General features: G+C 45.2%; 1 protein-coding gene across 3 annotated transcripts in view; it reads left to right on the top strand.

Annotated features, from left to right (window-relative positions):
- LOC117354433 (mucin-19-like) overlaps positions 1–11,726 on the top strand; it is a 122,954-nt gene extending 111,228 nt beyond the window's left edge. For all 3 annotated transcript variants that reach the window (XM_033931965.1, XM_033931966.1, XM_033931964.1), the window contains exon 4: positions 5,918–11,726. In XM_033931965.1, the coding sequence (XP_033787856.1) occupies positions 5,918–11,277 (5,360 nt within the window). In that variant the 3' untranslated portion in view covers positions 11,278–11,726. The remainder of the gene's footprint in view (positions 1–5,917) is intronic.
- The last annotated feature ends 1,609 nt before the right edge of the window (positions 11,727–13,335 follow it).

The following is a 13,335-nucleotide window of genomic DNA, read 5'->3' as shown; positions in this document are numbered from 1 at the left end:
ATTAAGACCCGAATGGTCCATCTAGTCTGCCCAATCTGATTCAATCTAAAAATTTGTCCTGGGGGGGATTCCTTCTTCTTCTTAGCTATTTCTGGGCAAGAATCCAAAGCTCTGCCCGGCACTGTTCTTAGGTTCCAACTACTGAAGTCTCCGTCAAAGCTCCCTCCAGTCCATCTATACCCTCCCGGCCATTGAAGCCCTCCCCAGCCCATACTCCACCAAACAGCCATATACAGACACAGACTGTGCAAGTCTGCCCAGTACTTGCCTTAGTTCTTCAATATTTACTATTATTTTCTGATTCTAGATCCTCTGTGTTCATCCCACACTTTTTTGAACTCTGTCACCGTTTTCCTTTCCACCACCTCTCGGGAGCGCATTCCAGGCATCCACCACCCTCTCCGTAAAGAAGAATTTCCTTACATTGCTCTTGAGTCTCCCACCCCTCAACCTCAAATTATATCCTCTGGATTTACCATTTTTCTTTCTCTGGAAAATATTTTGTTCTACATTGATACCTTTCAAGTATTTGAACATCTGAATCGTATCTCCCCTGTCCCTCCTTTCCTCTAAGGTATACACATTCAGGTATATTCAGTCCTCATACGTCTTTTGTCGCCAACCTCCTATCATTTTCGTCGCCCTCCTCTCGACTGCTGCAAGCCTTTTTGTGTCCTTCGCCAGATACGGTCTCCAAAACTGAACACAATACTCCAAGTGGGGCCTCACCAACGACTTGTACAGGGGTATCAACATCTTCATTCTTCTACTGGTTACACCTCTCTTTATACAGCCCAGCATCCTTCTGGCAGCAGCCACCGCCTTGTCACACTGTTTTTTCGCCTTTAGATCTTTGGACACTATCACCCCATGGTCCCTCTCCCCATCCGTGCATATCAGCCTCTCCCCTCTCAGCATATATGGTTCCTTCCGATTATTAATCCCCAAATGTATTACTCTGCATTTCTTTGCACTGAATTTTAGTTGCCAGATTTTAGACCATTCCTCTAACTTTTGTAGATCCTTTTTCATGTTCTCCACTCCCTCCTCGGTGTCTAATCTGTTACAAATCTTGGTATCATCTGCAAAAAGGCAAATTTTTCCTTCTAACCCTTCAGCAATGTCACTCACAAACATATTGAACAGGATCGGCCCAAGCACCAAACCCTGAGGGACTCCACTACTCACCTTTCCTTCCTCCGAGCGATTTCCATTAACCACCACCCTCTGGCATCTGTCCATCAACCAGTTTCTAATCCAGTTCTCCACTTTGGGTCCTAATAGAGAATGACACGGGGGAAAAAATTATTAACTGTTTCCACCCTGTCCCCGCGAGCTCAGTCCCTGCCCCATCCCTGCGAGCTCAGTCCCTGTCTCCGCCCCCGCTCTGCAAGCTCAGTCCCCGTCCACGCCCTGCAAACTGTCAGATACCATCTGCCTCAAATAGTTATGATTTTATACTGAACTTATTTTATTAAAGTATAAAAAGAGATAATATTCTGTATGATTGTCATTTTATAAACACAAATAATGCAGAGCAAGGATCAACAAAACCCCTGTCTCCCATCCCTTTCACAAATATCCCCTCCACTATTGTGAAAACTGAACAAATCCAATTACTACAGAATGCTACATAGAAAAATCAAGCTAACAAAATACTTCAGTCACACATGGCAGGAATAGTGTTAGGGGAGTGTAACTAGGGCAACTGCCCCCTGGTCAGAGAGAGAGCCTTAAGCCAGCTGGAAGCTAAATGAGCACAGCCTGGGCTTTGCGGTCCTCTGTTATGTCTAGCAGGATGAATATTTTTTTCTACCTTTTGTTGTCTGGTAATTTTATTCTTCAAATCACATTGGTCTCAGGCTTTGGTATTGGGTTCCTTCTGTCTTCATCGTAGCATTTCTGGTTCCTGACGGTAAAATAGGCGCAGGAGGAGATGGCGAGGGTTACACGGGTGCAATTTTTTTACCACAGGAGCAAGACTTTTCACCGTTCCCATGGGGCAGTGAAAGGTTTTGTCCCCATTCCTGCAGTAAACCATATTCATTGGGGAAATCCTGAAAACCCAACTGGATTGCGGCCATCGAGGAGGGACTTTGACACCCCTGCTGTAACCCATTAGATTCTAGGAAGTTCACTATTCTTTCTTTCAGCAACACTTCCATTATTTTTCTAACAACCGAAGTGAGGCTTACCAGCCTGTAGTTTCCCGCTTCATCCCTGTGAATAGGGACCACATCTGCTCTCCTCCAGTCCCCAGGAACCACTCCCCATCTCCAGAGATTTGTTGAACAAGTCTTTAATAGGACCTCTCTGAGCTCCTTCAGTATCCTGGGATGGATCCCATCTGGTCCCATTGCTTTGTCCACCTTCAGTTTTTCACAGAATCTACTCCATTTTCTTGCGTAACTTTGCCAGACAATCTCTGTCCTTCTCCAGGTTTTTCTTCCGTGAACACAGAGCAGAAGTACTTGTTTAGCACGTTTGCTTTTTCCTCATCACTCTCCACATATCGGTTCCTAGCATCTATTAGTTTAGCAATTCCATTTTTCATCTCACTGATATATCTGAAAAAATTTTTGTCTGCCTTTTTAATATTTTTAGCCATTTGCTCTTCTGCCTGCGCTTTCGCCAGGTGTATCTCCCTCATGGCTTCTTTCAGTTTCACCTGGTAGTCCTTTCTGTACTCTTCTTGGGTTTTTTTTATATTTCAGGAAAGCCAACTCTTTTGTCTTTATTTTCTCCGCCACTAGTTTAGAGAACCATGTCAGTTTTCTTTTTCTCTTATTTTTCTTTTTCTTCTTCACATTAAGTTCCGTAGCCATTTTTATAGCTCCTGTCAGCTTAGACCACTGTTTTCCACTTCTCTTATGTCCTCCCATCCTAACAGCTCTTTCTTCATGTACTCTCCCATTTTATTAAAGTCCGTACATTTGAAATCTAGGACTTGTAGTATAGTGCGGCCACCCTCCACTTTAGCAGTTATATCAAACCAAACCATTTGATGATTGCTACTTCCCAGGTGAGCACCCACTCGTACATTAGATATACTCTCTCCATTTGTGAGGACCAGATCCAATATTACTTTTTCTCTTGTGGATTCCGTCACCATTTGTCTGAGCATCCACAATCTTCCTACTTCTTTCCGATTCCACAGATGGAACTTTCCAGTCCGCATCCGACAGGTTGAAATCTCCCAACAGCAGCACCTCTTTCTTTCCAAACTTTTGGATATCCACAATCAGATCTTTATCAATTTGCTGCGATTGAGTCGGAGGTCTGTAGACTACACCCACATAGATAGAAGTTGCATCTTCTCTTTTTAGAACGATCCATATCGCTTCTTCCTCTCCCCAGGTCCCTTGCATTTCAGTCGCTTGGATATCAATCCTTACATAGAGAGCTACTCCTCCATCTTTTTGACCATCTCTGGCCTTTCTAAAAAGATTATATCCCGGTATGTTTGCATCCCATCCATGGGATTCACTGAACCACATCTCTGTGATAGCAACAATATCCAGGTCTCCCTCTAATATCAGGGCTTGCAGATCATGAACTTTATTGCTTAGACTGCGAGCATTTGTGGTCATTGCTTTCCAGCTATTTTTCTGCGGTGATCTTTTTTGTATAGTTTTTTGTTTCGTTTCACTTCCCGTTGCAACGCTAAAAAGTGAGTTGCTAATATTGTTTGTGTTGCAATCTTTACTACCATCACATCTTGTCTTTGCCTGGGATGGTCTCTATAATTGTCCTTTATACATACGCCATCACCACCTTCTAGTTTAAATGCCTAGAAACATTGTCTAAATTTCTCCCCAAGGATTCTTTTTCCTGCTCCGTGAAAAAAATTTCCTAACATTACTCTTAAGTCTACCATCCCTCAACCTCAATGTATGTCCTCTAGTTTTATCAATTTCCCTTTTCTGGAAAAGATTTGGTCCTATATTAATACCTTTCATATATTTAAATGTCTGTATCATATCACCCTGTCCCTTCTCTCCTCCCAGAGTATATGTATTGAGCTCTTCTAGCCGCCTCTTGTACTGCTTTTGGTACAAACCTCCTACCATTTTCATCACTTTTTCTTCTGGACCATTTCAAGTCTTTTTCTATCCTTGGCCAGGTACAACCTCCAAAACTGAACACAATACTCCAAGTGAGGCTTCACCAACAACCTATACAAGGGGTATCAACACCTCCTTTCTTCTGCTGATTACATCTCTCTTTACAGCCTAGCATCCTCCTAGCTACAGCCACTGCCTTTTCATACTGCTTTGATGTCTTCACATCCTCAGATGCTAGGCCTCGCTCCCCATCCGTGCATATTAGCCTCTCAGTACATATATATCCTTCAGATTTGTTTCCCAAATGTACCATTTTGCACTTCTTTGCATTGAATTTTAGTTACCAGACATCAGACTATTCTTCCAACTTTTGCAAATCCTTTTACATGTTTTCCACTCCCTCCAGGGTGTTTACTCTGTTACCCCTCTATCGATGGCCATTCAGAATCCAGGCATGCCATATCAACAGTAGCCAAGGATAGGACTGTTTGGTCTAAATAACTACATGAACAAGCTTCATACCCCCTCCACTCTTTCTCCAGAGTCAGACCAATGGTCCATGAAGCTCAGTAGCCCGTTCTCACAGTGATCAATCCAGGTCACTAATACCTGGCCAAAACTGAAAGAGGCCAAGGAAAAAAAACAACTGCAAGACACAAAAGTGTAGTTTAAACATTCAAGGCCTTGGAGTTTCTTAGCATCCTACTAATTGGTAGGAAAAACAACCAAGAATCCCACCCAATTACAAGTGACTGGCCATTTTATTGGAATTATGACATCAATTAATTAATTATTAAACACGTAGTTGATATATCTTCCAATTAAATTATAATTGCTTCACTAGGATTGAATTACAAATTGCATACTTCAGCAATGTTCTATTGGTTCTATTCAAATCACATGGTTTCTGGTTAATCATACTTAATTAGTAATTTTCCTTAGCAACAATAATATCAAGGTAAACAGCTAAGTTTTGCCTCCCCAAGCGTTGTTAAGGGAACAGTGCAAAATATGTTGGTTCTTATAAACAGATATTAGAAGGTCAGTCTGACCCCTAGCATGTGTTTTATTATTCATAAGTTGTTTTTATGACTTTTAGTTACAGTCAGCTGTTGTTATGACTGTCGTCCACTTCAACATCTTGTTTTTCCAGACATTAGACCAACATCTTTGCTTCACTAGTAACAGAAAACATGTCCAATCTCTGAAGCATTTCTATCCTTCAGCTCCATCTTTTTACAAATATTAGTGTCTTTTAGGTTCCCAGGCAAGGGGTGTCTCATACATATGGGATTATGGACCCCCTCCTTATATCCTGCTTAATCGAAATAGCGCCACCAGGACTTTATATGCTGAGCATGCCACTGCCCATTCCTCTGTTGAGGAGAATCTGGATCTGGAGGCAGATAACACCACCTGTTTCTGGTTATGGAAACCTGGGACTACACCAGCAGAATATGAAAAAAAAAATGTACTAGGGGATGAAGATTTATGCAAAGCACTGGAGCTATTTTAGTATTTGGAGACAGGCAATAGACTCATTTATATTACTATTTTCAATATTTAAATATGATTTTTCTGGCTGAATGTAATAAATAGACAGCTATTTAGGAGTTCTTATTTAAGGGCAATTTGTTGCTAGGTACAATGTTCAGTGGAACTTGTAAATTGTTTGGCCAGGGACTAGTACCTGGATTGGCCACCATGAGAAAGGGCTACTGGGCTTGATGGCCCATTGGTCTGACCCAGTAAAGCTAATCTTATGTTGTGGATTTTTGCCTGAAGAATACTCTTTTATTTTCAATAAAGATTCAGCTCTATATCAATACTTGTGTGTGTTTTTTTTTCTTTAGATTCTGATCTCACTGAGGCTGAAAAGGATAAATTATTTCTAGAAAGTTTCTACCACATTCTGCAGCCACAGGAAAGAAAAGAATATGGTCTCCGTTGCTTAGACTGTGGCCAGTGCTGTGATGGTGAATGTATACTTAGTATGGCAAATTGCCAATGGACTGCACAAAACATTCAGCAGCCAGCACCTGTTCCTGTTGATGGGCAACCAAACTTGAAGTGTGCAGCTTCCCACCCTTCTGTCGATGGCCATTCGGAATCCAGGCATGCCACATCAACCGTAGCCAAGGATGGTACATCATATGCTGAGCATGCCACATCCCATTCTGCTATTGAGGAGAATCTGGATCTGAGGCAGATCATCCCTCCTGTTTCTGGTTATGGAAACCTGGGACTACGACAGTCAGCAGCCCCTGTAACTGGGTATGGGAGTACAGGAATGAGACAGGCAACTCCCCCCAAAACCATCTATGGAAGCCTAGGCATGAGGCAGGAAATTCCTCCAGTTGCTGTGTATGGGCATATGGGAATGAGACAGACTATACCATCTGTTTCTCAGCACAGCAGTGTACAAATGAGTCAGGACTCACTCTCTGTCACTGGTTATGAGCCTGTAGGAATGATGCAATTAACGCCTCCTGTTACTATGTGCGGCGGTCCAGGAGCAAGGCAAATATCACCTGCTATTACTGTATGTGGGAATCCAGGAGTGAGACAGACAGACCCCCTCAATAATGTGTATAAGAGTCCAGGAACAGGGCCGCCTACTCCAGCTGTTACTGTTTATGGTAGTTTGGGAATAAGGCAGACTGTTCCCCCTGTTACCATGCATGGGAGTCTGGGACTGAGGCAGGTACCTCCCCCTCCCTTGGTGCATGGACATTTAGGTATGAGGCAGGCACCTCCCCCTGTTACACTGCATGGGAATCTGAACATGAGGCAGGCACCTTCCATCACCACCATGCATGGGAGTCTGGGCATGAGGCAGATACCTTCTCCTACTGTCATACATGATAATCTAGGCTTGAGGCAGGCACCTAACCCAGCTACCTTGCATGGAAATATGGGAATGAGGCAGGTACCACCCCCTGCTAATGTGCATGAGAGTCTGACTATGAGGCAGGCACCACCCCCTGCTATGGTACATGGGAGTCTAGACATGATACACCCACTGCCCCCTGCTACAGTACATGGGAATTTGGGAGTGAGGCAGGCACATGGGGCTCTGGGAGTCAGGCATGCACCACCTGCAGCTATGCTGCATGGTAGTCAGGGAATGAGGCAGGCACCGCCCCCTGTTGCAATGCATGGTAGTCAGGGAATGAGGCAGGCATTGCCCCCTGCTATAGTACATGGGGGTTTGGGAATGAGGCAGATGCTGCCCCCTACTACAGTGCATGGGAGTCCAGGAATGAGTCAAATGCTGCCCCCTGCTGCAGTACATGGAGGACTGGGAATGAGGCATGCACCACCTCCTGCTACAGTGCATGGTTGTCTTGGAATGAAGCAAGCAACTCCCCCTGACTATGGAATTTCAGGCATACGGCATGCAACAATCCCTGTTTCTGTGACTGAGAGTCCAGGAAAGAGACAGCTATCACCCTCTGAAAATAGCTGTGGTAAACCAGCTACTGTTGATATTTCAAGAATTAAGACTGAAATTACCTGTAGTTCAGAATATGAGCAGATAACTCCTCCAGTTTCTATTAATGGAAGTTCAAGTTGTTACCAATCAAATCTTTCTAGCAACTTTGAGAAGTCAGAATATGTGCATCAATCAATCCCCATTGCTATTAGTGGGAGCTCTGGAAGTGGACAACCGGCACCCCCTGTTACTATTAGTGGGAACCCTGGACAAGGGCAGCCTATACCCTATGTTTCTATTTGTGGGAACTTTGGACGAGGTCAACCACCATCCTCTGTTACTATTAGTGGAAATTCTAAACGAGGGCAACCACCATCCCCTGTTGTTGTTAGTGGGAGCTCTGGACGAGGACAACCAACATCCCCTGTTACTATTGGGAGCTCTGGACGAGGGCAGCTAACACCTCCTATTACTATAAGTGGGAACTTTGGGCGGGTTAGTGGTAACTCTGGACAAGTTCAACCAAAATCCCCCATTGCTATTAGTGGAAACTCTGGACGAGGGCAACCAACATCCCCCATCATTATTAGTGGGAACTCTGGACGAGGGCAACCAACATCCCCTATCATTATTAGTGGAAACTCTGGACAAGGGCAACCAACATCCCCCATCATTATTGGTGGAAACTCTGGACGAGGGCAACCACAATTCTCCATCCCTATTAGTGGAAACTCAGGACAAGGGCAACCAACATCCCCCATCATTATTAGTGGAAACTCTGTACGAGGGCAACCACAATTCCCCATCCCTATTAGTGGAAACTCTGGACAAGGGCAACCAGCATCCCCCATCATTATTAGTGGAAACTCTGGACGAGGGCAATCACAATTCCCCATCCCTATTAGTGGAAACTCTGGACAAGGGCAACCAGCATCCCCCATCATTATTAGTGGAAACTCTGGACAAGGGCAACCAGAATCCCCCATCTTTATTAGTGGAAACTCTGGACGAGGGCAACCAGCATCCCCCATCATTATTAGTGAAAACTCTGGACAAGGGCAGCCAACATCCCCCATCATTATTAGTGGAAACTCTGGACGAGGGCAACCAGCATCCCCCATCATTATTAGTGGAAACTCTGGACGAGGGCAATCACAATCCCCCATCGCTATTAGTGGAAACTCTGGACGAGGGCAACCAACACCTCCCGTTACTATTAGTGGGAATTCTGGACAAGGGCAGGCAACATCCCCCGTCACTATTAGTGGGAATTCTGGACGAGGGCAACCAACACCCCCCATCACTATTAGTGGGAATTCTGGACGAGGGCAGGCAACACCCCCCATCACTATTAGTGGGAATTCTGGACGAGGGCAGGCAACACCCCCCGTCACTATTAGTGGGAATTCTGGACGAGGGCAGCCAACACCCCCCATCACTGTTAGTGGGAATTCTGGATTAGGGCAGCCAACACCCCCCGTCGCTATTAGTGGAAATTCTTGGCGAGGGCAGCCAACATCCCCTGTCACAATTAGTGGGAACTCTGGACAAGGGCAGCTAACACCCCCCATCGTCATTAGTGGAAGCTCTGGACGAGGGCAGCCAACACCCCCCATCATCTTTAGTGGGAACTCTGGACGAGGGCAGCCAACACCCCCCATCGTCATTAGTGGGAACTCTGGACGAGGACAACCAACATCCCCTGTTGCTATTAGCGAAAATTCTAGACTAGGGCAGCCAACACCCCCCGTCACTATTAGTGGAAACTCTGGACGAGTGCAATCAACATCCCCCATCATTATTAGTGGAAACTCTGGACAAGGTCAATCAACATCCCCCATCACTGTTAGTGGGAACTCTGGACGAGGGCAACCACCACCCCCCATCACTATTAGTGGGAACTCTGGACAAGGACAGCCAACACATCCCGTTACTATTAGTGGGAACTCTGGAAAAGGGAAGTCAATGCCTCCCATTACTATTAGTGAGAGCTCAGAATGTGGGCAGCCAACAACCCCAGTTAGTGGGAGCTCTGGATGTGGACAACCAATAGCCCCTGTTGCTTTTAGTGGGAGCTCTGGACAAGGGCAAGCAACTCTCTCTGTTGATGGAAGTAGGGGAATGGTATTTGCAGTTCCTGCTACAGTAGACAGAAGTCCAGAAATAGTGCTTGGAGCTCCTCAAGCCATTGATAAAAGTCAAGGGATTAAGCAAACAAGCCCAGCTCCTGTTTATGTGAGTTCTGGAATTATACAAGCTTCACTTGCTTCTGGAACGCAGCAGATTATCACTGCTGCTAATCATGCAAATTCTGGAGCTAAACAGATTTCAGTTGTAGCTGCGAGTCTAGGAATCCAGCCAGCAACCCCTGGTTTTGTCCATGTGAATTCTAGAACTAAGCAAATCAGCCCTGTTTCTGTCTATGTGAATTCTAACACTAAGCAGGCATCTGTTACTCTGGTAAATTCTGGAATCCAAAAAACCTCCATGGTTTCTGATCATATGACTTCTGAAAGTAAACAAGCCTCTCTTGCTTCTGTGAGCTCTGGAATACAGCAGACTACCTCCACATCTGTCTTTGTGAATTCTGGGACTAAGCAAACCTCCTTTGTTCCTGTGAGAGCTACAGTCCAGCAAGCTACTCCTGTTCATGTAAATTCTGGAATTAAGCGTGTCTCCATTGTTCCTGTGAATTGTGGAGTCAAGCAAACTTCCCCAAACCCTGGTGATAGTAATTCTAGAATTAAACCAGGTGCTATTGTTCCTGTGAATTCCAAAATTCAGCAAGCCACTCCTGTTCCTGTGCATGTGGGTTCAAGCATTGTACAAGCTACCCTTGTTCCTGTGAGCTCTGATGTTGGCCAAGCCACTCTGGTCCCGATTAATGTGAGTTCTGGGATTGGGCAGGCCACACCTGTTGCTGTAAATGGGAGTCAAGTGGTTGGACAAGCCACACCTATCACCATTGACGGAAACTCAAGTATTATTCTTACAGCCTCTCCAATTAGTATCGACTGCACTCAAGGGCTTGGCCATGTTACTCCGTCTACTATCAATGGTGGTTTAGGACTTGGGAATGCTACTCTTGTTACTGTTAGTGGAGGCTTAGGGATTGCAAATGGCACTCCTATTACCCTTAATGGGACCTTAGGACTTGGGAATACAGCACCTGTTCAAGGAGGCTTGGGTGTAGGGAATTCTACTGTTTTTACTGTTAATGGCAATCCAGTCACTTTGAATGGAGGTTTGGGACTTGGGAATGCTACTGTTGTTGCTGTTAATGGAGGTTTGGGTATTGGGAATGGTACTCCTGTTTCTCTTAATGGGAATTTGGGTCTTGGACATGCCATTCCTGTGGCTATGAGTGGAGGTCTGACCCTGACACATGCTACTCCCCTCACTTTTAATAGCAGTTCTGGAATTGTACATACGGCTCCAATCACTGTTGGTGGAACTTGTGAATCTTTGCCTCAGGACACTGCACTGCAGATGGGCCCCACTGAAGAAGGACCATATAAATGCACAGAGTGTGACAAAAGCTTCAGTAGTCCTAGGAGCTTAGGATCTCATCAGAGAATTCACATTGAAGAAAAGCCATCCACATATTCTGAAACCAGAAAGCTGCCACATGATTTGTGCCACAAAGACTATTCCCAGACTGTAGATCTGACAGACTCGCCCTCTGTGGCAGAGAGTTCAGCAGGTTCTCCGGTCCCCACTGTCCTGTACACAAGGCAAGGTGCAGAAGCAGGTACTATGTATGTGGTGTCCCTTTAGAGGCCCCCCGAGTCTGACAGCCAAGCGAATGCAACAGGTGCAATAGGTACAAGTTTCTACACATGCTGAAGGATCCTGTGCTCTTGGGCTCCTGACTGAACTTGTGCAACAGAAGAGGACATCAGATTAGTGTTCTGCCCTTGACTGTGTTAATTATTAGAACTGCTTCTAACCTAAATTCTATGATCACTGTACACAATTTTTCCACTTAAGGAACATTCCTTGTCCCAAATGTCTATGGATTGTATGAAGAACCTCAAACTTTTCTCTTTTCTGATGAGATAAAATCCTGCAGCACAGTTCATCCCCAATTGGACTGTGGTGACAAAGGTACTGTAGCAAGGGTCATCTGCCTTGACCGTACACCGAACTAAAGAAAACCAGGAAGGTCTGGAGGAGTTTGACTGAGGATGAGCAATAGATGACATAAATATATTTGGTGCATATGACTTTGTCTCCAATTTGTAGCTAAATGTCAGTAGGGATTTTTTTTTTCTTTTTTATGGGATAGGTTTGCCCTTGGAAAAGGGATGCTTACATTTCAGTGTTAACATTAACCTCCTTTAGTTAGGTGATAATTACCACTTTTATGGAACTAGTTGAAGAGGATGCTAGACCAAGAATAGATACCACAGATAAATAATGGAAACAGCTCTTTTCATATAGAGGGAATGTCTTGCATTCAAGCAGATCCCCAGCAGTGGTGGAGGGAAGGGGTGGTCCGCCCTGGGTACCATCTTGGTGGGGATGCCAGCACCCATCCTCCTCTCCGTTACCCCCCCCCCCCCGGTTCCTTCCCCTCCCCCCACCCACTTCTCTTCCAATGTATCTCTTTAATGTTCCCGGTGCGAGCAGCAACCCAAACCTAGGACCCGCGCCTAGGAAGTGACGGAGGAAGAGCCGATGCTGGTGCCAAGCAGCAGGTTGGGGTTGCTGGTAACCAGGAACATTAAAGAGGTACAGGGAAGGAAAGGCATGCATGGCAGGAAGGGGTGGAGAAGAGGGTGGGGGGAGGGGTGCCACCACTCTGGGCGCCTCTCACCTTTGCTACTCCACTGATCCCTGGCACTCATGTTCCTACAGCGGTTTGGCAAGTCCACTTTTTTCCAGAGGCAGCTAATTCTAACAATACCGCCTCCTGCTTGTTGCAGTTTTCAGGGTTTTGCACTGTCTGGTAGAGGTCTCGCTGCGGCTGGTCAGGTAGAACTGACATTTCAGCCATCATGCCCTAGTTTTCTTCAGGGTAATCTGTGAGGTCTGCAGTTTGTCTTTTATATACAGTGGGTCCTCAAACCCGCTTGGTTGGAGCTTGAGGTGAATGAGGCAGGAAAGTCCATTGGTCACCAATTTGAATTTTGGTGGGAAAATCAGTTGGTCTCTTAATTCCCCCATAGAATGGAAAATTCTCTGGTGAGTTTAGAGGGTCTCCCTGTGAAGCTGGGTTATATGCTGTCTTAGGCTTCCACGGCTGGTATCATGCTTCTTGTGGTTTTTTGGGGTTCGCCATATCTGGGCAGGTAGAACTGAAATTTCAGCCATCAAGCCGTGGTTCTACCTGAATAGATGAGGTGAAACCTGAAAAATTGCAACAAGCATGATACCAGATGTGGAAGCCTGAGAGCATATAACCCCAGCTTCATGGGGAGAACGTCTTTAAATTCCCCAGATATAAAGCCTGTGTCTGAATTCAAGAAAGCCTGAGAAAGGCACGTGGGATCTCTTAGAAAGAGGAAGAGAAAATGGTTACTGCGAATGGGCAGACTGGATGGGCCATTTGGCCTTTTATCTGCCATCATATTTCTATGTTTCTATACTCCTGGGGAGTTCTGTGTAAGATAATCTTCCATTTTAGCGGAAAAAGAGACCAACTGATTTTTCCACCAAAATTCAAATTGGTGACCAATGGACTTTCTTGCCTCATTCACCTCAAGCCCCCCAACCAAGTGGGTTTGAGGACCCACTCCATATGTAGACAAACTGCACACCTCACAGATTACCCTGAAAAAAGCCACAGCATTCTGGCTATTCTGGTTATTCTTGACCAGACATGGCAAAACT

Source organism: Geotrypetes seraphini, chromosome 2 (genome assembly GCF_902459505.1).
Source record: "Geotrypetes seraphini chromosome 2, aGeoSer1.1, whole genome shotgun sequence".
Classification (NCBI taxonomy): Eukaryota; Metazoa; Chordata; class Amphibia; order Gymnophiona; family Dermophiidae; genus Geotrypetes; species Geotrypetes seraphini.
The sequence above is the reverse complement of the archived record's forward strand: the minus strand, read 5'-3'. Positions and strand labels throughout refer to the sequence as shown.